The 24387-nt window shown below is 40.7% G+C and overlaps 1 protein-coding gene across 9 annotated transcripts in view; it reads right to left on the bottom strand.

Annotated features, from left to right (window-relative positions):
* PKP4 (plakophilin 4) overlaps positions 1-24387 on the bottom strand; it is a 93517-nt gene that overhangs the window by 6604 nt on the left and 62526 nt on the right. For all 9 annotated transcript variants that reach the window (XM_053407494.1, XM_053407529.1, XM_053407484.1 and 6 more), the window contains 10 exons: positions 23939-24130; positions 22037-22256; positions 21647-21779; positions 20538-20751; positions 11450-11633; positions 7773-7890; positions 7068-7259; positions 6756-6929; positions 4488-4638; positions 1156-1351 (listed from right to left, as the gene is read on the bottom strand). In XM_053407494.1, the coding sequence (XP_053263469.1) occupies positions 1156-1351; positions 4488-4638; positions 6756-6929; positions 7068-7259; positions 7773-7890; positions 11450-11633; positions 20538-20751; positions 21647-21779; positions 22037-22256; positions 23939-24130 (1774 nt within the window). The remainder of the gene's footprint in view (positions 1-1155; positions 1352-4487; positions 4639-6755; positions 6930-7067; positions 7260-7772; positions 7891-11449; positions 11634-20537; positions 20752-21646; positions 21780-22036; positions 22257-23938; positions 24131-24387) is intronic.

Raw genomic sequence — 24387 nt, 5'->3', positions numbered from 1 at the left:
CCTAAGGATTAGGTTCACAGTCTGGGAGTACCCGTGAACTCAGCACCATTCCTAGATGTTGAGGAAGCAGCGGCTGTGGCCTGGAATGCTTTTTAACAACAGATAGCCATGTGAAATGGGCCTGCTGCTGAAAGACATTCATACTTTGGGTATTTTTCTATATTAGATTACTGAAATGCTCTTTATTGTGGAGCTGCCCTTGAAAGCTGGCTCGGAAATGTAAAATGGTACAAAGTGTGAGTGAACATTTGTTAGCAGAAGTACACTTCTGATTACATTTTATACCTGCTTTAAAACCTCTATAGTTTTACCAGTTTGTATATGTGCCCAAATTCAAGGCACTCACTACATTCTAAGAATCTTAAGGGAAGCACTTCCTTTTCTATGAGCCCGCTGAACATTAAAATGTTGAAAAGCAGAGTCGATCCTGATAAACTTGAGATTAGATTGTTATATATGAGGCACAGGGCTTTTTTTGGGGGGGGGGGTAAGTGACCACCTTAAACTGTGAAATTTCTTCCCTTGATGTAATATTTTCCATTTGTAAAGACCTATTCATTTCATTTTGTTTGGTTTTACCTAAATTCCTTGGAGCTTGGACATGGCACCATTAATTTATCTGCTGTTTTCCTTATTCTTGTAATTGTTAATAACATTTTTTAAAAATTGATAGATCAGGCCAAAGGTCTATCTAGTCCAGCAGCATCTGTGTAGGTAGATCTAATCCAGGCATAGGCAAACTCCGGCCCTCCAGGACCAGTGGTCAGGGATGGTGGGAATTGCAGTACCAAACATCTGGAGGGCCAGAGTTTGCCTAAGCCTGATCTAATCTATAAGGACACCTTAGTTTTATGACATTTCCTCTAAATTCACCAAGATTTTGGTCTAGGAATAGTTTGCAGAAATTTGCACACACACACAAATTATACATAATAAGGAAACTGGCAGGCACAGCGTGGATTTTAGAAAAATCACACGGAATAAATGCCAAGGTCTCTCCTCCCGTGCTGAACAGATTGCAACTCTATGAGGCTGGTCAGCTTATTAAGTAAGACAAGAATGCATAAATAAATACTCTTTGTGTAGACTACAAATTTTCTTAAGTTCCTCTTATCAAAATATTTTTCACTTGAGACTTTCTAATGTTCTACTTGCCTGTCACCTCTTCCTTTTGTTATGTTCACCAGTTTTTCTATTCCTCCTGTGTCAGCCAGGGCTTTGGCATTCTCCATGTTTTTGCTGGTGACCTCATGCAAAGCACAGCAGATTGCTGCCACAGTTTCATCAGAGAGAATGTTTGGCCCATTGCCTCCGGGAAGGCGATTTACCAGGTCTCGCATAGCGTATTTACCTGGGGAGGAAAAGAAGCCCATACAGGAACTTTGCACTGTTCTAAGGTATTTTTAGCATCACATAGAAAAACACACTGCATAGAAACACAACAAGGAGACTTACAAATCCAGAAGCACTCTGGGTGTGTGGGGAGGATTATTATTATTATTTAATACAACTTCATAAAAAAAAGAAATCTATGCAGAGTGGCAGCAAGGTACTGCAGTGTCATTTTTCAAATTAAAAATATATTGCCTTCTTTTGCTGGATTAGAACAAAAAGTGATTAAAATGATTGTGGCAACATGCCAAAGTACACAGACATACACAAATCTATGTATTTATTTTAGATAAGCTTGTTTTAGCTGAGCCATTTTATAGTAAGAGAGAGAGAGAGAGAGAACACAATCAAATTAATTGCTCTGGTTTTTAGCAATCTGTGGTTTATAAAAACACAATAAATATTTCACCAAGGCACACAGATCCCCCTCTTTCTTTCTTTCTTTCTTTCTTTCTTTCTTTCTTTCAGAACTTTGAACCAATGGAATGTGAGAAGTTAGATGCTGTATTTGAGTAAGATGCTAAGCCATAATTTAGGGCTACATGAATGAGCACAAGTGAAGAGTTGGGCATAAATGCTTCTTTCCTTTTCCTCCCATGGGGGTGGAAGAAGAACCAGCAGAGTCAATCTTTTACTTTCAGAGAATTCTACCTTGCTGTGTTAAAAGCCTGACTCTGGTAGCTTTAATTACCAGCCGGCTTCAAACTGGTGGGTCATGAAGTTGTCTTGTTGAACTAAGCAGAGCCATTTAGGTAGAGCTAAATCATGGTTTAGCATTGTATGAGAATGTGACTAGTATGTACAGAAGCAGGAAATATGCATATGAAGTATAATTGTTATAGGAGAGAAAAATCAGTTCCCAAGATTGTGGGATTGGTGTCCAGTGAAATTTAACAAACTGCACAGTAAAACAAAGAAAAAGTATCCTAAAGCTAAGGTACACTAAATGCCCTGGTTTGGGCTATGGTGATAATTCAGTGGCCCCGTAACACAAAAACTGGAAGTGTATTTGTATATAAATGATAGCTAGCAGGTAAGTAATATGAGGAAGGCATTAATTCTCTGCTCTAGCTGAGCACCTGCAGACAAATTCTGATTCATAACCAAAGAAGAAATGCTACTCCATTGCAAACTTGTAGCAATGTACAATTTAAAAACATTTTGTGTAAATACAAGTGGAACGGTGCATAAGCAAGGAAATGGCCCATTCACTTCTGCAGTCAGGAATATTCATTTCTCTCCCAGTTTCTGACATGGATTGCAACTCCCCTTTGCAAAACGTTGTGTAATAACTTTGGTTTCGGACCATCGGCTTCTGAGACATAGATCTCTGAATGCACTGATTTTGTTAGATTAAAATAATCTCAATAACTTCAACACCTCTCTAGACTCTTAGAAACAGATATGTAGCTGAGGCCAGATGATAAAACACAGGAAACACAAAGGCATCTTTGGGGAACCATTTCCCCTTCCATTTGTCTGCTGAGGAACCCCTGGAGATTGCAGAGAATTCTGTAGCTGGTTTGTGAGTTTGCAAAATTCACCTAGATGTTAATCAAGCCCTTTTTCCTTTCTTTTACTGCAGTGTAGTCCTGGTTGAGGGATGCGGGTGGCGCTGTGGGTAAAACCTCAGCGCCTAGGGCTTGCCGATCGAAAGGTCGGCGGTTCGAATCCCCGGGGCGGGGTGCGCTCCCGCTGCTCGGTCCCAGCGCCTGCCAACCTAGCAGTTCGAAAGCACTCCCGGGTGCAAGTAGATAAATAGGGACCGCTTACTAGCAGGAAGGTAAACGGCGTTCCGTGTGCTGTGCTGGCTTGCCAGATGCAGCTTGTCACGCTGGCCACGTGACCCGGAAGTGTCTTCGGACAGCGCTGGCCCCCGGCCTATAGAGTGAGATGGGCGCACAACCCTAGAGTCTGTCAAGACTGGCCCGTACGGGCAGGGGTACCTTTACCTTTTACCTTAGTCCTGGTTGAACAGAGGACTGAATCACACATGATATAGATGGTCTCCTGATGGAATTTTTAAAATACTTTAAAAAACGCTCACAGAGAATTTTGATTGGAGCAGAGGTGCCTTCACAACAGGGATAATACTGATCCAATCCAATTCAGATCACGTGTAGCTTGGCCCTGGTAGCATACGCTAGGACAGTATTTTCAATCATGTGGGTCCTGAAGTCTGTGCAAGTGGGTCTGGGTTTATACATAAACCCCAAATAATCATTGCTTTGAATCCTTAAGTGGTATGATGAATGCCTCTTACAACTTTTTGTTTCCTTGGCATATTATACTGCTGTGTTGGTCCATGAAAGTGAACTTCAGAAAGGCTCAAGCCTTATACTTTTAATGCTTGGGAACTGCTTTCTGATAGCAGATCTGGTAACGGTTTTCCACAAGGTGCTCAAACAGGGAGTTGTTCTGAGTGACTATTACAGCTCTTTTCCTGGTGCCTGTGCACAGAGTTTTAGAACCAATGGTCTAGGCTACACCCATCAATATTACTTTGACTTTTAGAACAGAAACCCCAGATGGAGGAAAGAGGGCTGCCGAATTAATCATCTGCAGGAAATTGGCCATGTCATCTATATAAACACCTACCTATCCATATCAACATTTTGACAGAAACATACATTATGGCAGGAGGGGGGAAAAGGTTCTAAAAATAAATTTGAAAACACTCTTGATCTCCAAGGGAAGAATATGTTTGGAGGCTGTCAGAACTCATCACCAGCATAATGAATCTTGAGAAGGTTATGACTTCACACCAAAGATGAAGAATTTCATTTTCAATCAAGCTTTGCAGATATAACTTCCTGTCCGAAACAGTTCCATTTTCCAGCGACTGCTTGCCATTGAGACAGAGGGTTGTTCCCAGGGCATTACCAGTGGTGTTACGCTGGTGCAATGGGACTTCTACTTCTACCCCCTGCCCTCCACGCACCCCTGACTAGAGGTCTTTCGCTCACCGAGATCCCCTGTGATGGCTGAGCTGCAGGGCTGGATATGGCTACAGGAAACTCCAAAACTAATTTTTTAAAATATACAGTGTTTCTCATATGGACATCCTGCATAGTTAGGTGTCCCTCATTACTTACCAATAAGCTCCTTGTTGCGGACATCTAATGCCATATTTCTCAAAGCTGTTGCCACAGAAGAAACAACTCTGTCATTGTCCATTCTCAGCAGTTCCACGAGAATCGGAAGCCCTTTCTCTTTTCTGACAGCAGCTCGAATATAGGCCGCAAACTACCGACAGAAATGCAAAATTACTTAAATACATGTACTTTTTTTTATTTTAAAAAACCAACATAGCCAACCTTTTCTTTCACCATGTACGAATTTTAATACAAATTAGTGGGTGCTGTCCAAACCACAAAATGGAGCTATGTACCCTACTCGCATTAACTTAAGTGTGGGTTTGGAATCAACCTCACATTTGAAGAGTTTTCATTATGGGCCACAGAAAGAGATGAATTCAACTAAATATGTTAAATGGTATTATAACTGCTTTAATAGCTATTAAATATGCAGTAACATTTTATGGTGGGGAACGACAAAATTTTTGGTTCCTTTAAAAGAAAATTACCTGCTGGAAGTTCTAAGGCAGTATGTCACTTTAAGAAATTTGAGGTTTTTTATTATTATTATCCCTTTGGTGAATAAACAAAAGCGATTTAAGGTATGCAGGTTGGTGCTTTTACAGTATACCAGCTGTGCATATAGTAAGCAGGAGTGTATAGCGATAAAACCTATTTGTGAACAGCAATTAATCTCCTATTTGCTGATAAACCTATCTGTGCTTCAGCTAATTTAATTAAGCTGTGACCTTTCTTTGCACGGCTTGCGGAAAATGCTGGATTCGGAATATTTGGAGACTTTGTACCGAACAATATCTTTTTTAAAAAAGTGAGGCTAAGAATTTTGCTCCTTACCCCACTCCAGTTATGCACTGGTAAGAAACCCTCAGTGCTTTTAACAGTAGCATGTTGGTAATGTTCTTCCCCAAAAGCATTCCACTTTGTACTACTCTGACTGTAAGGTGAATAGATGTATGAACTAGGGGAGCAGAGCTCAAGTTAAATATTAAAAATGCCATTACTTCATACAATAGCAAGGGAGGAATTCAATGTAGGGCTATGACAATCATTCTGTTAGTACAAGCTTTTCTGTTTGCCAGATGGAAAAACCCTCCATCTCCTCTCCCCACATGCTGTTATGAGGGTTTTCATGACACCCCGCCAATTGGGGAGAGGATGCTTGGGGGGGGGAGCCCCACTGCCCTAGCAGAAGTCCTTCAGTTAGCAAGACTATTTAATTGATTCCCACCCTTAACGTTCTTAACTTTCCCCTACGTTTTTCATGAATTTTTTTATTCCACATTCAAGGTAGAAAAAAATATTCTTCTTCAATAAAAAAATACAATTTGATTGTCTGCCCTCTCACCCTTGTGCAGTATGGAAGCTTTTCCTTCCATTTTATTTCTTATTTTACTCTTCTTTATGTCTTGCTCTTTTAGCACAGAGAAGCTAACATTACAGCAAACAACACAAAGTAATGTTAGCACCATCCTAACATTTCAGATTAGCTTGTCATGATAGCTAATCCTGGACAAATTGTGATTAGTAGCCTCAAGTGTAGTTTGTTGAAGCAGACCGGTTTCAAACCTCATAGTCTGTGAAACTGGCTTCTGTGCCAGAGATGGACAAAGAACAATGGAGCTTGCTGGCTTGAGACGGCTCGTTCTTGTATAACACTGAAACATGACTTAACATTGTGTCCAAATGCAGTCATCGTCTTCAAATAGAATAGGAAATATATTTGTATAGCTGCATCAGGTAGAATACTATGAAGAGTTATGTTCCACCTCCCTTGCACACACCACTATCAGCAAGGATGGCCTGGACATACTGTTCCTAGACTCCATACATAAAAGAATACTTGTGCCACATAATTCTAAGGTATTGTTGAGATGTCTGCGCATGTAATGAGTCAGGACCAAATGCACTTTATCTTCTGTTTGATGGGCAGAGTAATATCCACTTGTCCATACGCATGAATTATGGGCAGTATTCCACTAAGTTTTACTCGAAGTACCACTGCTGAAATGAATGAACATGGCCAACTTTTGTCCATTAATTTCAATACGTCTAAACTATGGTTGAATACCATCTTACTTTTTTTTTTTTTAATTGGTCAACTTTACATATAGTTCATATGAGATCCTGTACCCTGAAGTACATTTCCTGGATAAAGCAGCCTGCAAAATGTTGGATGTTGCCACTGGCTCTCCACTAGAGCATCAGTGTTGTTGCAAAAAACACTGCAAGGGTGAAGTAGCAACAGCTTCAAGTTTCATACAATACCTTCCAGTTGCCTGCAGAAAGATTCTGGAGAGATCCTGCAGAACCTTCCAAAGTAGCCGGGTTGGAGCTTTCAGCTAGAAGAGTTAGATACGGTTTCACTACAGAAGGATGCCACAGCATTTCCACACCTTTAGGAGACTTTGACAATCCTGGTATTGGGCCAACTCCATCCCACTGTGAAAGATAATGCACTTATTATATGTGAGCTCTGTCTTTTAAGCCAAATCCAAACAGGATTGTTTAAAACATCCTGTTACGTGGTATCCTCTAACATATTGGTTCATAAGCCATGGGGAATGAGGAGGAACCAACCTGGTCCTCCTGCGAAGTTTTCTTCTTCTTCTTCTTCTTTTTCCCCCAGCAGCTTGGCTCTGAATCTTTGCTAGGCGATTCCTTCCCCAAAAAGTCATCCAACTCATTAATACCCAGAAGGCGGGCCTGAGGCACTTCAAGCTCAAGACGGTAGGAAAGGTTTCTTAGTGTGCACACACAGTTTTCCACTGTCTGTAAGCCAAACAAAGGAGAGATTCTGTAGTGAAATACATAGTGCAGAAGTGATTTGGGAATATACATTTAAAGGATGAATTAAACTTTTGAAGGGATATCAGGGGAAATAGGGATCAGCTAAATTTTAACCATGATGAGTCTTTTAGTAATCCCTCTATAATCCAGTGTAAAGGTTATCAAACTTTGTCACAGTGAACCTCTCCAAGTCAACGAGTATTGTGCCCACCCAAGATTGAGTAAGAGAGCAACAATTTAAACACTGAACCTTCAGAAATACTACAAGGGAGGGGGAAGAAACTAGAAAGATCTGGAAGATAAAACCCATCCTTGTTTTCATCATTTCACAGTTCCAGGTTCTGCTTAGACAGGCAGCATTAATTTGCATGCTTCAGGATTCAGTGGCACAAAAGCGTAACAACTCTGTGACTGCAATGGTATAAACAAATTACAGCCCAAACCAGACAACTCTCCTGATAACAAAGAGAAAATGTTGTTAAAAGATCTACACACCTTGCTGTCATAATCTGAAGTATTCACACATGTATGGATCACATATAACAATGAATCAACCAGCCCTTCACAAGATCTCATTTGTTTCCGTGCCTCTTCTCCTGCAGAGCTTAGATTCCTAAGGCATAAAAACCAGAATCAGAATGGTGATGCATATTAATAAACACTATGTATTTTAGTACTCTTGTTATCAGAGACATGCAGCCAATTATCTGCATACAGAAAGTTGCTTAGATATGACGATGATATCATTTTCTGATGAAGTGCAAACACATGTCAGAGTTCAGCTCAGTGTATTCCAGATAATACTGTGTGCGTGTGTTTTATAATGACATTTTCAGTTAACAGGGCAGCTATGAAGACAGTGTTGGAGCAGAATGCCCCTCATTACTGTGTATTCGTTGCTATAAAGAATAGATTGTTGACAGAGAGGATCCAAAATATATCAGGATTATGATAGAGAAATCTATTTTTCCCACTCTAATACTATCTATAACCTACTGCTTGCTTTAAAAAATGTGGCCAGTTTTCTCTGCAGATTAAATATATACCTTTATGTGTACTTGTTAGGGCTAAAGACAGAAATCTGAGTGGAGTCCTCAATGATTCATTTCCCCAGACCACTCAGTGACTAAAAAATAACCCTGGGTTAAAGAAAAAGGGGAAAAAAGCACTGCCTATATCAGTTCTCAGTCAATCCTTATTGCTCAGCAAAATTTCTTACCCAGATATGTGGTTGGCAATAAATGATCCACATGCTGCACTAAAGCCTGCAAAAAAACTACTTGTTGCTGCTTAACGCCAATCCATTTGGCAATGTCTGCATAGTGTGGTCTAATCTGGGATGGGTCCAGGCCACACTGAACGGCTGCTGCCAAAAAGATTCTTGCATCTTTATAACCCTCCCAAGGCCAAGGAAGCTAAAACACTAACATTGAGCAAGTTCTCCCCGATTCCACCACCTGAAAATAAATAAATCAAAACACACCCCTTTTGTTGTCTATGTTTTTAAAATGTATGCAAAACTAGACATGGTATTCTTTGGGTGATGTTTATTTTTTTGCTGTTATTGGCTCACAGACTGTGTGAATATCTTAGACAAGGCAATGGGGTTTGTGAAGAAATACAGTGGGAAGCATGGTGAAGCAGCACAGACTAGGATGCAGGTTGAAGTTGTGGGAGTAGCAGCAAGAAGTTGTTGAAGGAGGAGCATCTGGAAAGGCATTGGATTATAAGGTCCTGTTAGTTATGCAGATGTCCTTGCACGAAAGAGACATCATTGTATGAAACAACCCAATGCATACACAAGAGAATGTATATTTTGTATTTCTAAAACCAAGGACTATTTTTTTAATTAAACGGTGCTTTTATGAGCTCTTGGCTGCTCTTCAATTTATCTTGCTTTCTGGTGAAGTGATTTATCATAATCTAGGTTTGCCTCCCCAATTTGGTGACCACCAGATGATTTGGAATACAACTCCCACAGACTTGCTGTGACTGATGATAAGACTGCTGTCCGAATGTTGTGGAGGGCACCAGGCTGGGGAAGGCTGTTCTGGATCTACCTCCACATCTTTATGAATCTATCTTGTTTTCAGATCAAATTTAACATGGCCATTTTGAATTCAAATCCTGCCTTCTGTCCTTGCAATCCCTGACTAGTCTGCTTATTCTTCACACTTGCCAACCAACATATTCCTGGTTGCATATTGTGGTTTAAAAGGTCACTACATTTTTAGCCGACATGTTATAAATGGACACTTAAATAAGATATGAATGTGAGAAATGCACGTTTGCCAGCATATACATTATACAGATGCATTTCTCACAGAGCCATGATGGGCTCCTGAGTAAACTTGGTGACAAATCCAGGTTGGCCTCTGCATAAAGAATGAAAAAGATCTAAATGTATCCATTAAAAGGTGCAATCCATCAAACGCTGTTCTAGTACATACCCATTTTCAACAATTGTCCTATTACATAACTTAATATATGCACCCTGCAGCTCCAGATGTTGTCAGAAATGCGACATGACCTGGTGATGCTCTGCGTTCCTTTCTAGCCACTGATTCTACTACGACTTGATAAACAAGGTTCAAGGTTTACATGGCTAAGGATGATCCTGGCTTGCATCCTGGCCACAATATCCTTTTTGACGTTTCCCTTACTGAGCCGATGACTTCATCAGCTGGCTATATTGGTCATTCATGGATCATACTGCTTTGCTGAGTTCTTACTGCTGACCTTAACCTTGAATGCCTGCAAGCCAAGTCTGACCAAAAGCAGAACTGAACTGAGACAGAGCCCTTTTGAAATCATGAGCTACTTTAAAAACTAATTTCAAGGATCATTTCAATAAATCTATGATTCAATTTGTACACCACACCAAATCAAAGTTTGTGCTAATCATTGTTTAGAACCAAACCATGGTATTACCTTCCAAAATTAGAGGCAAACCCTAGTTGAAAGCTGCTTCTCTGCTTTCATTTTTATGTCTGCTCAGCACTCTAATCTCTTGAAACAGTGGCTTCTGGGGACAGAGCAATAACCATGGTTTTGTGATCACACCAATTATGGTTGCTCCAAATCATGATTTCTGATACTGGTTTGTTGGCAAATTGTCAATTACAACATCACTGTTAAGCTTCCTGAGCCATGGTTTAATGGAAAAAGGCACATATGTTTGGTGGGGATTAGATGGAAGGTTGTGGTGGAACTCTTAATTGTGAGAGGATGATACTATTTGTTTGTTTGTTTAAAGCAGTGGAGCTCCTCTTACCTGGCAGCCACAAATTTCTCCTCCAGAATGCCCCAATGTTACATTACTGTAAGGCACTCTTGGTGGAAAGAATGGAGGCCAGCACTCACTGGAGCAGTGCCCTCTCTAGGACATCTCATGAGGGGAAATGACCACTGAAAAGAGCTGCACAATAGGGCAGAAGTGTGTCACAACCCTTAACACACAACCCCTTCCTCAACAAACTTGCAAGAACTCTCCCAAAGATTGAACAGTGAAATGGAATGGGCTGTTTCAGCTTGGTCTTTTGTTTTTAAGTGAGTTGCTCTGGTCATTTGTTGAACTTCATTTGGACTTCAATCAGAGTGGCCAAAATCAAAGAACCAATCAACTAGTTCTGGTGCCTAAGAGGGCTTTAGAATTGTGCTTCTTGAAGAAGCAGCCCTTAACACCATGTGACAAATTACACCTGAAACTGATGGGACTTATAAAAAGCATCTCAGGATAGGGCAAAGGAGGAAGATTCTGCTGATTAAAGAAAAAGGGAAGCAACCCAATTGGGCCTTTGGTAGCTCCTTCAATACCAGCAATTATCATTAGATGATTTTGATGTGTGTAGTCTGCAATAATTCTTTCAAGCTTACACTAATAGAATGGCCTGAACCACAGTAGTGACCAGTTAATAACTTAAAGATTAAATTGCTAGAAATGACTTGGCATCAAAGCAACTCGCAGCTTAACCCTATAATTAGTATTTAATACAAACACAGAGAGCACACAATCATAAAACAACATGCCCTTGGATATAAATCTGCATGTCTGCTTCTTTTCATTATGCAAAAGCAAAGCATATTAGCTTGGATGGAAGAAATGATTAGTTTACAAAGGCCGCATAAGAAATTGCTGTTTTAAGATTACTACTACAAACACAGCAATTTACCTCAGGCATCCTGTTGTATTGCGTAGAACTAGAGAAGTCTGGAATTTAATTTTATGATCATCATCAAAGGAAGAATTATTCCAACCAGAATGAGGAACTATCACAGTGTTTGTTAGCGTTGAAAGCGCATCTCGAATGATTGTCATCTTTACTGCATCGCATGAAGACAAGTTCCAGAGAACGCCTGTGGAGGGGGAAAAGATCCATCAAGTATTATTTTATGGCTAGAACCATTAGGTTCAACTTGCAAACTTTACCATATAGTTGTGGTAACAGCAAGTTAAAACACAGCACATTTAAAAGAAATAAAAACCAAATACTCCATAGCATAAAAGACAACAGTATGAGAAGCAACATCTCTCTCTCTCTCTCTCTCTCTCTCTCTCTCTCTCTCTCTCTCTCTCATTTTTCAGCTTAGCACATGGACCTTAAGTTATCATGACAGAACTTAAGGGAGGAATAAGTATCCCTAGTAGGAAGGGGCAAAGTCACTGACACGTTTATAAAACAAAAGCAGTACTCTGAAAGGTAGCAGACAGACAGCAGACCAGACCATTTGTGTGATGAAACTTCAGCTGCAATCCTATTCCCACTGACCTGAGAGAAAGCTCCATTTAACCTAGTAAAGGTAAAGGGACTCCTGACCATAAGGTCCAGTCGTGACCGACTCTGGGGTTGCGGCGCTCATCTCGCTTTATTGGCCGAGGGAGCCGGCGTACAGCTTCCGGGTCATGTGGCCAGCATGACTAAGCCGCTTCTGGCGAACCAGGGCAGTGCATGGAAACACCATTTACCTTCCCGCCAGAGTGGTACCTATTTATCTACTTGCACTTTGACGTGCTTTCAAACTGCTAGGTTGGCAGGAGCAGGGACCGAGCAACGGGAGCTCAATTGGGATCCAACCAGATCCCAATGTACTGGGCACCTTAAAATTCAAGGAAAATGAAGTCTACATTATACATATCGAGACAAGCTAGGATGGTTTATTCTACAATGTTGTATTTACATTCCAAAGTGTGTGAGATCAGCAGTAACTTGCCACCATAACTGAAATACAGAATACATATAGAGTGGCTCACAAACTATGAGGCATTTCTGATTCCGAATATTTTATTAGCAAAAGATTCTGGGTTGTGTTGAACTTGCTGCCTTCCAAATAATTGGGCATATAAAATAATAATCATAACGGATTCATCTTGCATGAGCTTACAGAACTACTGTTGCAAAAAAGAAAAGAAAAAAAGAGTACACTGAAATTATGTCCCTCAACTCATCAAGAAGAGAAAGAATGAACAACTCTTCCCTGGTAAGGAAAAGAAAGGAGCAGCTAGTTAGGTGAACACTTCCTGTAGTTCCTATGTAATGCATTTAAAGCTTATGCAAGAGATGTTTCCCACAGTTGATTTCTCCCCTGAAGCGGCACACTGTATCATTGGATGTCTGGATGATTCCAATTCTCAAAAGCATGTTTTAGTGAACACAGAGTGAAGGAGGAACTGGAAAAGCCCAGTTCTGTAAGTGGAACTCGGCTTGTGGTTCTTCTTTTGAATAAGATTTTATTAAGAGTTTTCATAATACATTATAATAATAATAAAAAAACTAAGCTAAACAAATACAAAGAGAAGAAGGAGAGAGAGAAGAGAAAGCATATGAAGTCCTCTTTCACAGGTAAATCTTAACTTGTCCCACACAGAGGAAGGTGATCCCTTCCAGCTCTCACCTGGGAGCTTCCCTTTCTTCTCCCACCCTAGGAGATCTTCCCTTCCCTGCCTCTCACACAGGGTCCTTCATCAACTAACCATCACTTTCACCTGCATGTTAACCCCTCCTTAGACCTGAGTAGGGGACCACTCAAAATATAAATGAACAGAACAGAACAGAAACAAAAACCGAGCAAAAACAAGACCTTCATTTATGGCTGAACATGGCATTGACTATTTAGATGTCATGGCAACCTATGTTTAACGCTAAAAAGGCAATATAGAGGTGAGCTGTATTTTAGAGGAATGAAGGTGCTTGGAAGCACATGGGTTGCTTCTGATCCTCCAAGCCAGGCATAGGCAAATTCGACCCTCCAGATGTTTTGGGATTACAATTCCCATCATCCCTGACCACTGGTCCTATTAGCTAGGGATCATGGGAGTTGTAGTCCCAAAACATCTGGAGGGCCGAGTTTGCCTATGCCTGCTTCAAACCATGCTACCTCTGCGTGGGAAATTCAGTATGTACAAATTCATTCCAGTCCAGTCTCTCCCAATTTGCTTATTTGCCTACTAAAATACTGGCATTATATTTTTGGTACTATTTTGAGGGAACAGACTTTTATGACATGCAACTATATACAGGTCAGTGGTTACAAAATATAAATATTGTGTGCTCTGCTGATTGTATAGGAATGTATGATTGATCAGCCCACACTGTAAGGTTGCCTGATTTGCCTAGCTCAGTTTCAATAAGAGCTGATTGCTTGCTTGAAAGAATAAGCTTTGTATCTTGTTATCTGCCAAATGTTGTCTACTTGAGGGAAACTAATAATATGCTGAAGGGCAAGGTGTTTGCTAGGGAAACAAAAGCCCTTTCATCACCTAGAAGTTAAGAAAATGAGTCCCAAACAATTTGCTAATGACAGGCATACACGGTCTACCCAATCAACTCCTGCACATTCAAAACACAGGAATCTGGAGACTTCGTTTCAATTAGTACTACTAGGAAACAAGAAATACAACTACCAGGTTTCCACACCACAATACACGGTGTGCCACATGCAATTCTTGTGCACACAGAAAATACTATTTGGGATTGCAACAATGGATGTATTAGCATAGAAACAATCAATAATGCGAACATATTTTCCCCCCTTTAAAATGCAAACAGCAAAGACTCGCTGGGTACCTCTAGTCCAGCTTTAAATGACAGATTACACACCAGATACAGATCTTGCATTCAGCAACCAAGCATCTATCATCTGGAGTTGTGAAAAAACACATCCAAAGTGAGTACACGTGGCTTGAGATGAGAAGTGCACCCAATTTCATCAGTAAGATGTTATATTAAGTGCTCCAAAACTGTAACTTTTCATGTACTGACAGTTTAATTTCTTATCAGTAGAACAGGGATGGGGAACCTTTGACCGTTGGCCACATTGGCTGGGGCTGATGGAGGGACATAGATTTACCATCTTTGCATTAGAAAGTTTAGAAGCATTTCACAACATTACAATTCAGCCAATAGCTGCCAGGGAGAAGAATGGGGTTCATTTCAATGAAGAAACAAGAGCGCTTACAGCCGACAGCAAGAGCAGTTTAAAAGATGGACACTTATAGACATACCTTATTTCTTTTTAACTGTTTCGGTTTCTATAAATATTTTATTTTTGGTGAACTAGTAAAGCCGCTATTCTGGTTTCTAATTTGACACCTCATTCATCTCTCTATGTTATAGTAAATGTTCTATAGCATCTCTTCCAAGATTTGGGATTGTGCTGTTTAACATATAGCATTCTAGTCCATCTCTAGGACTCAGTTTAGGTAACAAAGCAAAAGCAGCACAAAAACCAGATAAAATAAAAGCATGTAGGATATAACCTCCCCCCCCCCCACAAAAACCCCTGTCAGTAATATTGTGTAATTGCAACTCCAGAAGATGAAAAATTAATTTCCAAGATCTGAAGGTAATGCTTGAGAACATCATATATCTTTTCTCCACAATTAAATGCAGGCATTTATTGGCCACTAGTCATTTTGAATACAGATTTTTGGTGGGGGGAATCCACAAATATTGCACTTCAGTTTTGAACATAGTAATGAAGTGTTCGCTTTTATATAAAGTTGTTCTTCCCTCAAAGCAATGCTGTATTTAAACAATGCTAGGCGTGGCAACAAATCTACTTCACAATGTTACTCAGAAGTTGTTTGCGAGTCCCTCTACACCACTTCTGGTAGCCAAATAAAACATTAGTTTTAGAATGTTTATTATTTAAAAGGTGTTTTTGTCAACTGATCAGCAGCTGAGCTGACTTACGGACAGGAAAAGTTGCCTTATCAGATTTGAGAAGGCATAGTTACAACTACTTATCGGCCTCTGACAATAGTAACTAGGGTGTCACTTACGGTACTCACTACTGACCATGGATGATGAATAATTACACAAAGGTGAATGTTTGACCCATTTACTTGTGTGTGATTTCTCTACTGCGGCAATTTATTACTGTGCATTTAACACAAACCAGTAATGTGGCTAGAATGGATTGACCAAAATATCTGCACTTTGAGCATTTTATTGGATGAGGAAGATCTTCTTATCCCATTCACAACTGGCTCAGAACCATCAACACAGACCAAAACATCAGTGACAGAAGTTGCAATTATGTCATTTATCAACTAATACTGTGGGACCAGACAGTTGTGCTAGATCTCCTTCTCTGGATAAGGTATATGTCTTAGGTGCTATTACGAAGTTGAGAATCAATACAGTAATTATATACAAAAATTATTTAGAACACTCTCTAGGCTCTCTTTTCATTCATATATATATATATATATATATATATATATATATATATATACACACACACACACACACACACACACACTTGTTTAGTTTATATCCTGGCTCTTTCCCCCTGAAGGAGCCCAGGGCGGCAAATTGATGCTTAGCTGTAACTGTGGGCCAAATTCAGCAAATCCAGTGAGCTAGTGAAAGCCTGTGTACAGGCTCCTACTAGCACAATGGGGCTTTCTCCCCTTCCACATGCATTCCCTGATTCCACTTGGGATGTGGGGTCAGGAGGAAAGTGGGGAATCATTCCATCTTTCAAGCAGAAATGCTTGCAAAGGCGGAATACTCATAATACTCCTCCCTGTATGTTCAGTTAAACACAATGATATCGATATAAAATTAGATGCTTTCTTTTCTTTTTTCTTTTTCTTGTTACTTCAAAAACTCCCTGGTGAAACAAATGGCACAATACAAAAAGATTCCTGGCAGCAATTTTAGCATGTTTGTCAGAGACTATTTTACCAAGATACCAAAGGCCCAAAGTATCCTGGAGCCATTTTAACAAGCCATTTAGTGGTGGCATCAGAATTTGAATCAGCGGTTCCTCCTCTGCTTACTCTCCCTATGCATAATTGTTGCATGCATGCTGTGTGCTTTCTTGATATTCTCCAACAACGGTGCTTGGCTTATATTACATGAAGGGGGGGGGGGGAACGGGCCATAGGTGCAATCCAGAGAAAAGTGAAGCATACCTAATTCTCTGTGAAATCAGTGTTACCCAAGCACAGCTAAGAACTGATTCCATGCCTTAGGCATGCATAACTTGCTTTAGATTGCACCACCCCAAATGTAAGGTATGGGGTATTAAGAATTTAAATGTATGTAGAAGTACTAAGAATGAATATAAAGTGTTTGTGTCCAACATACTCTAAGATAAGGTCCGTTAACTGCCTCTGTAATTTCAAAAGTAATAAATCACACCAGGTTTTAGTGATGGAGAGTATAACTCATGAAAAATGAGATTCCAAAGAAATAAACACAAAACACCCTTAGGCAGAATAAAGCTGTTTGAGGAAGTGGAGAAATGTATGGGTTATTCTTCCATGTCAGCAACACAGAAACCAAGACCATGCACTAACTTTGTGATTCTGCAGCAGAGATTACAGGCAAGACCTAAAATATTAAAACGTTTAGTCAAATACCATCTTTCTGCAGTATGGATTTCTGACACAAAAAGCACTCACAGCTAAAAGTAATGTGAAAGTGACAATTACAGATAAGCAGCTTTGAGAAACACCTGAGTATTGCAAGACTCTTAGTAGCAAGGCAATGGCCGTCTCTTCCTTGGAACTAATATTGTGTATTTCCCCCTCATGATGGTTTCAGATACCAAAGCAAGTTGAGTGAGAACTTCCCTAACAGGAAATGACATGGGCAAAAAAACCCTGAGGACCTTCACTATAGCCCGCACAATGGTGCAGTTGTTGTTTTTATTTTATGTGCATAGTGAAAGAAACACCCTTAAGAGGTGGTAGTATCTAGAACTGACAAACTGGAACGTGTCCAGAGGAGGGCAACCAAAATGGTCAAAGGCCTGGAAACGATGCCTTATGAGGAACGGCTAAGGGAGCTGGGCATGTTTAGCCTGGAGAAGAGGAGGTTAAGGGGTGATATGATAGCCATGTTCAAATATATAAAAGGATGTCACATAGAGGAGGGAGAAAGGTTGTTTTCTGCTGCTCCAGAGAAGCGGACACGGAGCAATGGATCCAAACTACAAGAAAGAAGATTCCACCTAAACATTAGGAAGAACTTCCTGACAGTAAGAGCTGTTTGACAGTGGAATTTGCTGCCAAGGAGTGTGGTGGAGTCTCCTTCTTTGGAGGTCTTTAAGCAGAGGCTTGATAACCATATGTCAGGAGTGCTCTGATGGTGTTTCCTGCTTGGCAGGGGGTTGGACTCGATGGCCCTTGTGGTCTCTTCCAACTCTATGATTCTATGATTCTAGAACCACCCCCCATGTGATTTGGGCTCTTAGAGTTAGCAGCTGTAACCTTTCATTTGGTGGTACACATAAAGTGCAGAAGCACTGGCGATCCCAGGATATGATATGTAGGCACATGTAGCTGAAGCTACAGAGGCCTCGGTTTGGTCATTGTGTGGCTGGGCCATCACCTGGGAACTACATGTATGCCATCTGGTGTTGCATAACAACAGAAAGGTGGGATATAAATGAAAGGGGGAAATGGTAATAAAACAGCGCACACCCCATGAGGTGAGCAAATAAAGCTTTTTTCCCTGTGAAGTTTGCACGCCATACATAATAAACTGCCAGCCACACAGGTCCAACGGCCCTATGCTACGCTTGAAATATCTGAACTGGGTTTAAATCACAGCATTTTAAGCAAATAACCAACATGGCACTTATTTATCAGTATAAGCTGTGATTTGATGATCTTGCTGGGCTAACTGAAAAGAATGCTTGTGTACTTTCACAAAAAAGAAAAAGGAAAAAGGCCTGGGAAGAAATAAGCAGCACTGTGCCCTAAGGCACGGTTTCCCAAACTTGGGTCTTCAGCTGTTTTTGGACTACAACTCCCATCACCCCTAGCTAGTAGGACCAGTGGTCAGAGATGATGGGAATTGTAGTCCAAAAACAGCTGAAGACCCAAGTTTGGGAAACCGTGCCCTAAGGTAACGGGTTGCCCTGGCAGAAACCTCTAGAGTGCTTGAGCCTTGCAAGAAATATGGAGGGGTGTCGAACTTTAGAGGCTAAGCATGAATGAGCAACCTCTGAGATGACTGCAGCTGACAGGCCAGATACGTTAGGCTGGGATGAAAGATGCAAACAGCATCTGCTTGGCTTTCATCATAGCCCTAAAAAAGTATTCAGGACTACCTGCCAGGCACAGATGACTTTTAGCGTGCTTCCTACCCTAAGCAAAGCTGTCTTGATCTTGGTCTCTGCCTTCTATTCAGAGAAGAAAGCTGCTAGTCTGCTGAGCCACAGCAGCCGGCAGCCCACCAAGCCTGGGAGCTGTGGAAGAACTTGCTGGATCCTTTCACAAGCTTGTCTCCATGTTGATGAGACTTGAAGTACCAGTACCCACTGAACTAGGAGCTGTCTCCACAGAGGCAGCAGGCAGAGGTATTTTGCAGTGATGTGGGTGGAGGAGAGGCAAAGGGAGGAAAGTCTGGTCTTATTTACTACTTGCGTTCACAGCCCCCGCTCCTTACAATTTAGTTACTGAAACATCCCAGCAGTTCATTTGGCTAAATGCCTAATGTGTGATTCACACTTTGTCTTATGTGCTGAATACTTTCTAACACTTGGAACAGTTGCAGTTTTCTGAAACTTCAGTTGATCGCAACATTATCCAATGACATACTTGTGTGTGTGTATTAGAAGTCAAGGAGATTTTTTTTTTCCAATTCAGAGGGGATCATATTTATATAAAGTCATAGTCAAGATGGTCTTTGAGCAACAGCGGCATCTAAAGTGAGTCGAGAAAGATGTGCCTCTGGAATGTGGAATATCGCTGGACTCAAGCACACAGCTTTCTCAAATTTAGCAAAATTCAATTAGCAGAAATATACTGTTGAATTCAGGGAGCTGGCCTTCCCCCTACGGACATGTGCAACACTACGGAACTGTAGTTTTCTTTTTCTTTTTAGTCAAGGTGACTACATTCTTCAGGAAATCATTTGATGAAAATTTTAAAAAATCTAATTATGAAAACTGTTATATCACCATGAAACGAATTATAAAGTTATTCACAATAGAATCCTAATATTACACTGCTACTGTGAGACTCAATAATATAATGAATCCTTATGAATGAGAGTTCTAAATGTGAAAGTATTAACTGCCTGAGGGTCCAAAATAATCTGTAAAACAAACTATGGGAGCTAAGAGTACTACAGATTAATTTATCCACTCTTGCAGAAGACATTCAAAGAAATTTCTCAGAACAACTGTGGATTGTCAGATGTACTGAACAACTTATATTGCCTATGTGGCAATATGTGGCAATATAAGTTGTTCTCTCTCTCTCTCTCTCTCTCTCTCTCTCTCTCTCTCTCTCTGTGTGCGTGCGTGTGTGTGTGTGTGTAGGGAGGATGCACTTACCCAGACACATTTTTTAAAAGCCCTCACAAAAACGATTTTGGAGGACTACGTTTTTCCATCTCAAGCTGAATTTCAATGTACCTTGAAGTAGTAAAATGTCCCCAAACCAAACCAAATATTCTGCCCAGGACCAGTTGTTGTTTGAAAAAAGCCATGAGACAGGACTACTCTGCAGGTTACAAAATAAATTCTGTAACAAAAGTCTATTGGAGTGTGTGTGTGTGTGTGTGTGTAGCTGCAACCCCAAATGCCTGCATGAAGGTTCTAAGGCTCCTGTCCTAGACACATTTACCACAGTAGGTCTCACATAAATAAATGTGACATCCTTCTGAACAGACATGCAAAGGTTCATGCAACTAGATACCTTTTCAACTAAGTTATTTCAAAGTAAAACCTCTTCTTGCACACAGAAACATTTCACCTGACTAAATGCCATTTATTTCCTATCTATTGAAACTTTACCTGTGACAAGTTCTCTTACTTCTGCATCAATGGATTTTCTTAGCAATCGTAAAAGTGCAGGGATCCCTCCGACGTTTTTCATTGCTATTTTGTTTTCATCTGTCGACTTTCCGTATACCAGATTCCGCAATGCACCGCAAGCGTTTTTTTGAACTTCAATGACTCTGTGGTCCAACAGGTCAACCAGATGTTTGATTCCTCCTAACCTACATACCTAGAAAATATGTGGAACGGATTCCATTAATACACAAAGAGAGCAGATTCTGAGGGTGTGCGGTGGGCTTCAGGGGAGAGGAAAGGATAAAGTTCTGTTGTGCAGGAGAGAGTCTGATGGGCTAGCAGAAATGTTGGATATGACCCTTAGGTTCTTAAAGTACAGAATATAATTGACTAGAGGAGAAATGTGAACAAAGTGATAGATCTACTCAGTAACAATGGAAAACATAACTACTCTGTGAAGACAACAATAAGGTGACCAGTAATACAGGGAAGCACACTCCCCAAAATTCAAGTCATAAAGCACTGTTCCCCTCCGTTTCAAATATGCAAAGTTTATTGGAAAACATAATAAATATTCAGGTAGCGATTTTTCTGCTAATTGCTTGTTAAGACAGAAACATTGTTTTTTTAAATAGCTGCAGAATAAAATGATTTTTAAAAAGCCATTAGCTAGGCCTTATGTTATAATTTCTCCTCCTTCTCCAAGATCCCAGGGTGGTTTACAACAATTGAAACATAACGTCTCTGTCAAAAAGGGGCCCCCACCTCCAAGACATGAGAACTTGGGTCACAATTACACCTTTGTATTTTCAGGATTCAGCTTCTGTTTATTGTCCCACATATCCAGATATTTACTCAGAATTAAGTCCCGCTGAGTTCAAAGGGCCTTGCTTCCAAGCAAGTGTGCACAGAAATCAAAATTTAAAGGAAGCAGTCAAAAAGACGGCCCAGCATTTCCACTGTCTGTACAGTAAAACCTTAGAAGCATGAACCTGCATTTGCAGTGTAAGTTTATCAATAGGTACCAATTTGACGGAAACTTCAAAATTAAACATTGCTCTAAAATGTTCTTCACTGGGGGTTTTTCCAATAAGGCATCTATAGCGTACCTCGGTTTTTATTTTGTTATCTCCAAAACACAGGTGCTGTAGGTAGGCCGCAGCGTTGGCTTGAACTGATGGGAACTGATGCTGAAGCATGTGGATGACCTCAGGTAATTCAGGATCCCGCCATGCAAATTCTCTTCATTGGATAAGCAGAGTTCAAAGCAAAGTGTGAATTCGTGTGTGTTATATATAACATTTTCAGCCTGCAATGAGTTAACCCAGTCCACCCGCTGACAACATTTTACAAAGATTTGTGTATAACTAAATTTCCAATGCTGAACTAAACACAGTCTCAAAGATTAGCAATGGAAAGTCTAAGTAACAGGAATCGATTTAGAATTATTTCGCTATGGCAACTGTGGGCAATTTGTTACAAGTATGAGGTATGCTTGCCTGGGATCTTTCTGGATGCTGTCTATGGATGGAGATCTTGTGGTACCATCATCAGCAGGAGGCGCATGCTGCTGCATCCTGTTGTAGCTGGACTCAGAGAGCCGATAATGAAGCGACCTGTAGGGTTCTGCGTAGGTAGCTGTTGTGTTCAGAGCATAATTATTTCTTTGGTATGTAAGAGTGCTACGCTGACTGGATGACCTTTGTAGATTTCCAACACCTGGAACATAAAACAAATATCAAGATTGTTGTTGTTGTGTGTCCGTATGTGTTGTTGTGTGTCTGTATGATGATCGTCTTCCAAAGGAACTACTCTATTCCAAACTTAAAAATGGAACGCACAATGCTGGTGGTCAGCAAAAGAGGTTTAAAGACTGCCTCAAGGCAAATCTAAAAAAATGTAGTATGAACACTGACAACTGGGAAACACTGGCCTGCGAGTGCTCCAGTTGGAGAACAGCCTTTACCAAAGGTGTCATGGGCTTTGAAGACACTAGAACTCAGGACGCAAGGGAGAAACGTGCTAAGAGGAAGGCACGCTTGGCAATTCCACACTATGATCAACTCCTGCCAGGAAACCAATGTCCCCACTGTGGAAGGACGTGTGGATCCAGAATTGGCCTCCACAGTCACTTACGAACTCATTGTTAAAACCGTGTTCATGGAAAACAATCTTACTCGGCTATGAATGATCGCCAGAGAAGAAGTATGCAGACACACACACACACACACAGATTTATTATCCGATCTCCTTCCTTCTGAAACTCAACAAAACCTTTTGGAAGCAATGGAATATGCTTTTCTTTAAGCTGGCATGGTGAGGGACAGATGGACTGGGGTTTAGATTGGTTTGGATCTAAGATACCATTACTTAAGGAAGTTCAAAGAAGTGAAGCTGCACATCGCTTCTTCCATAATGGCAGCCACTTGTGCCCTTTAAGAGTCTATATCTTGGGGGTGGGATGCGGCACACAAAACGTCTAGGAGTCCCATTCTGGGCTTAAGTCATTTGGGCTAGTTCCCCTCCCCGCAGCAGCTAGCCATGTCCCATTGCATACTGTCTATTGGGGGGGGGGCTACCCTCCAGAGAGGCCTTTTAAGCAGTGCAAGTGGCCGCAGGGGCAAAGAGGGACTGGGGAATTTTCCCTTCCTTGAATTAAGTTAGCTAGGATCCAAACCCTAGTGTTTTAATTTTAGCAATTTCACTGTACGTTACTTTGATAGCTTAATTTGAATGCTGATGGAATTTGGCCATGATTTGAATGGTGATGGGATTTTCAATTTCTTATTTCAATGCGTTATTATTCAATTCTGAACTGATGGGGTCAGTTATAAAGGTGACAAATAATATAGAGCAGCTAAATGGATTGCACATTTAAAAGTATTTTTTTAAAATATTGTTTTTAATGCTTTTTTAATGCTGCCAAAACTAAGGATCTTGAAAATTAATAGTCCTGTAACCTCCTCTAAGGGAGGGTAGGCCGAATTGGATGGTATGTGATGTTCAAGGCTATTTTTAAAAGATTGCCTATAGCAGAGGTAAGTCTTATGGCCCCTTTACAGTGGCAGGTGGTGTGTGTGCTGATTGCTCCCTCTATGAGTGCAACATTCCCTTCTAGCCAGATGCTCCTTCAAGCATCTATGCACTTCTGGACCTACCCAACTTCCTTCCAGATAGAGAAGGCAGGAAGATATCTGTGTCCTTTAGCACCCCTCCCCACCAAATCTGTGGGGGAAGGAAAGTTTATGAATTGGGGTTTCCTTTTTCTAAACTTTATGGTTTCAAGTACACGCTGTCATATTATTTCAGTATTATTCTCCAACGAACATGGGGTGATAAAATAGTTCCCCATACTCTTGTAGCCAATTTAGATTTGGGGACAACAGGGATTTCACACTTACCAGATCCAGTTCGATATAACGCTGTTTGGGATCCTTGGGGTACATCAGCAGTTCCATGATTTGGACTGTGGTACACTGGACTGTAATAAGTTCTACCTTCATATATAGGGGTGATGTGCAGATCAGGAGACACCGTCGAACGCAGCTCTTGACCAAGTTGGCTGTGCTGACTGGCATATGAACTCCTCAAGCCTAGACGGAAAAGGGAAATGTGAGTATGTGGCAATTGCAATCTTCACAAACAAATCCCCATTTTCATATTGCAATCTTTTAGGCTCCAACTACGCATGTGACTCTCCCACGCATATGCATATCTCATCTTCTAATCGCAGCCTAAAATTCTATCAAGGAAGAAATTAATATATATGTTAATCTGTATTTCAAAACAGATCTCTTCAGAGATAGGTGGCACCTATATCTTTTGCCGTTCTCCCTGTCCCGTGCAAGAG

This window comes from Podarcis raffonei, chromosome 1, assembly GCF_027172205.1.
Source record: "Podarcis raffonei isolate rPodRaf1 chromosome 1, rPodRaf1.pri, whole genome shotgun sequence".
In the NCBI taxonomy this organism is placed as follows: Eukaryota; Metazoa; Chordata; class Lepidosauria; order Squamata; family Lacertidae; genus Podarcis; species Podarcis raffonei.
Note: the sequence above shows the minus strand (reverse complement) of the source record. Positions and strands in the feature narration are given on the sequence as shown.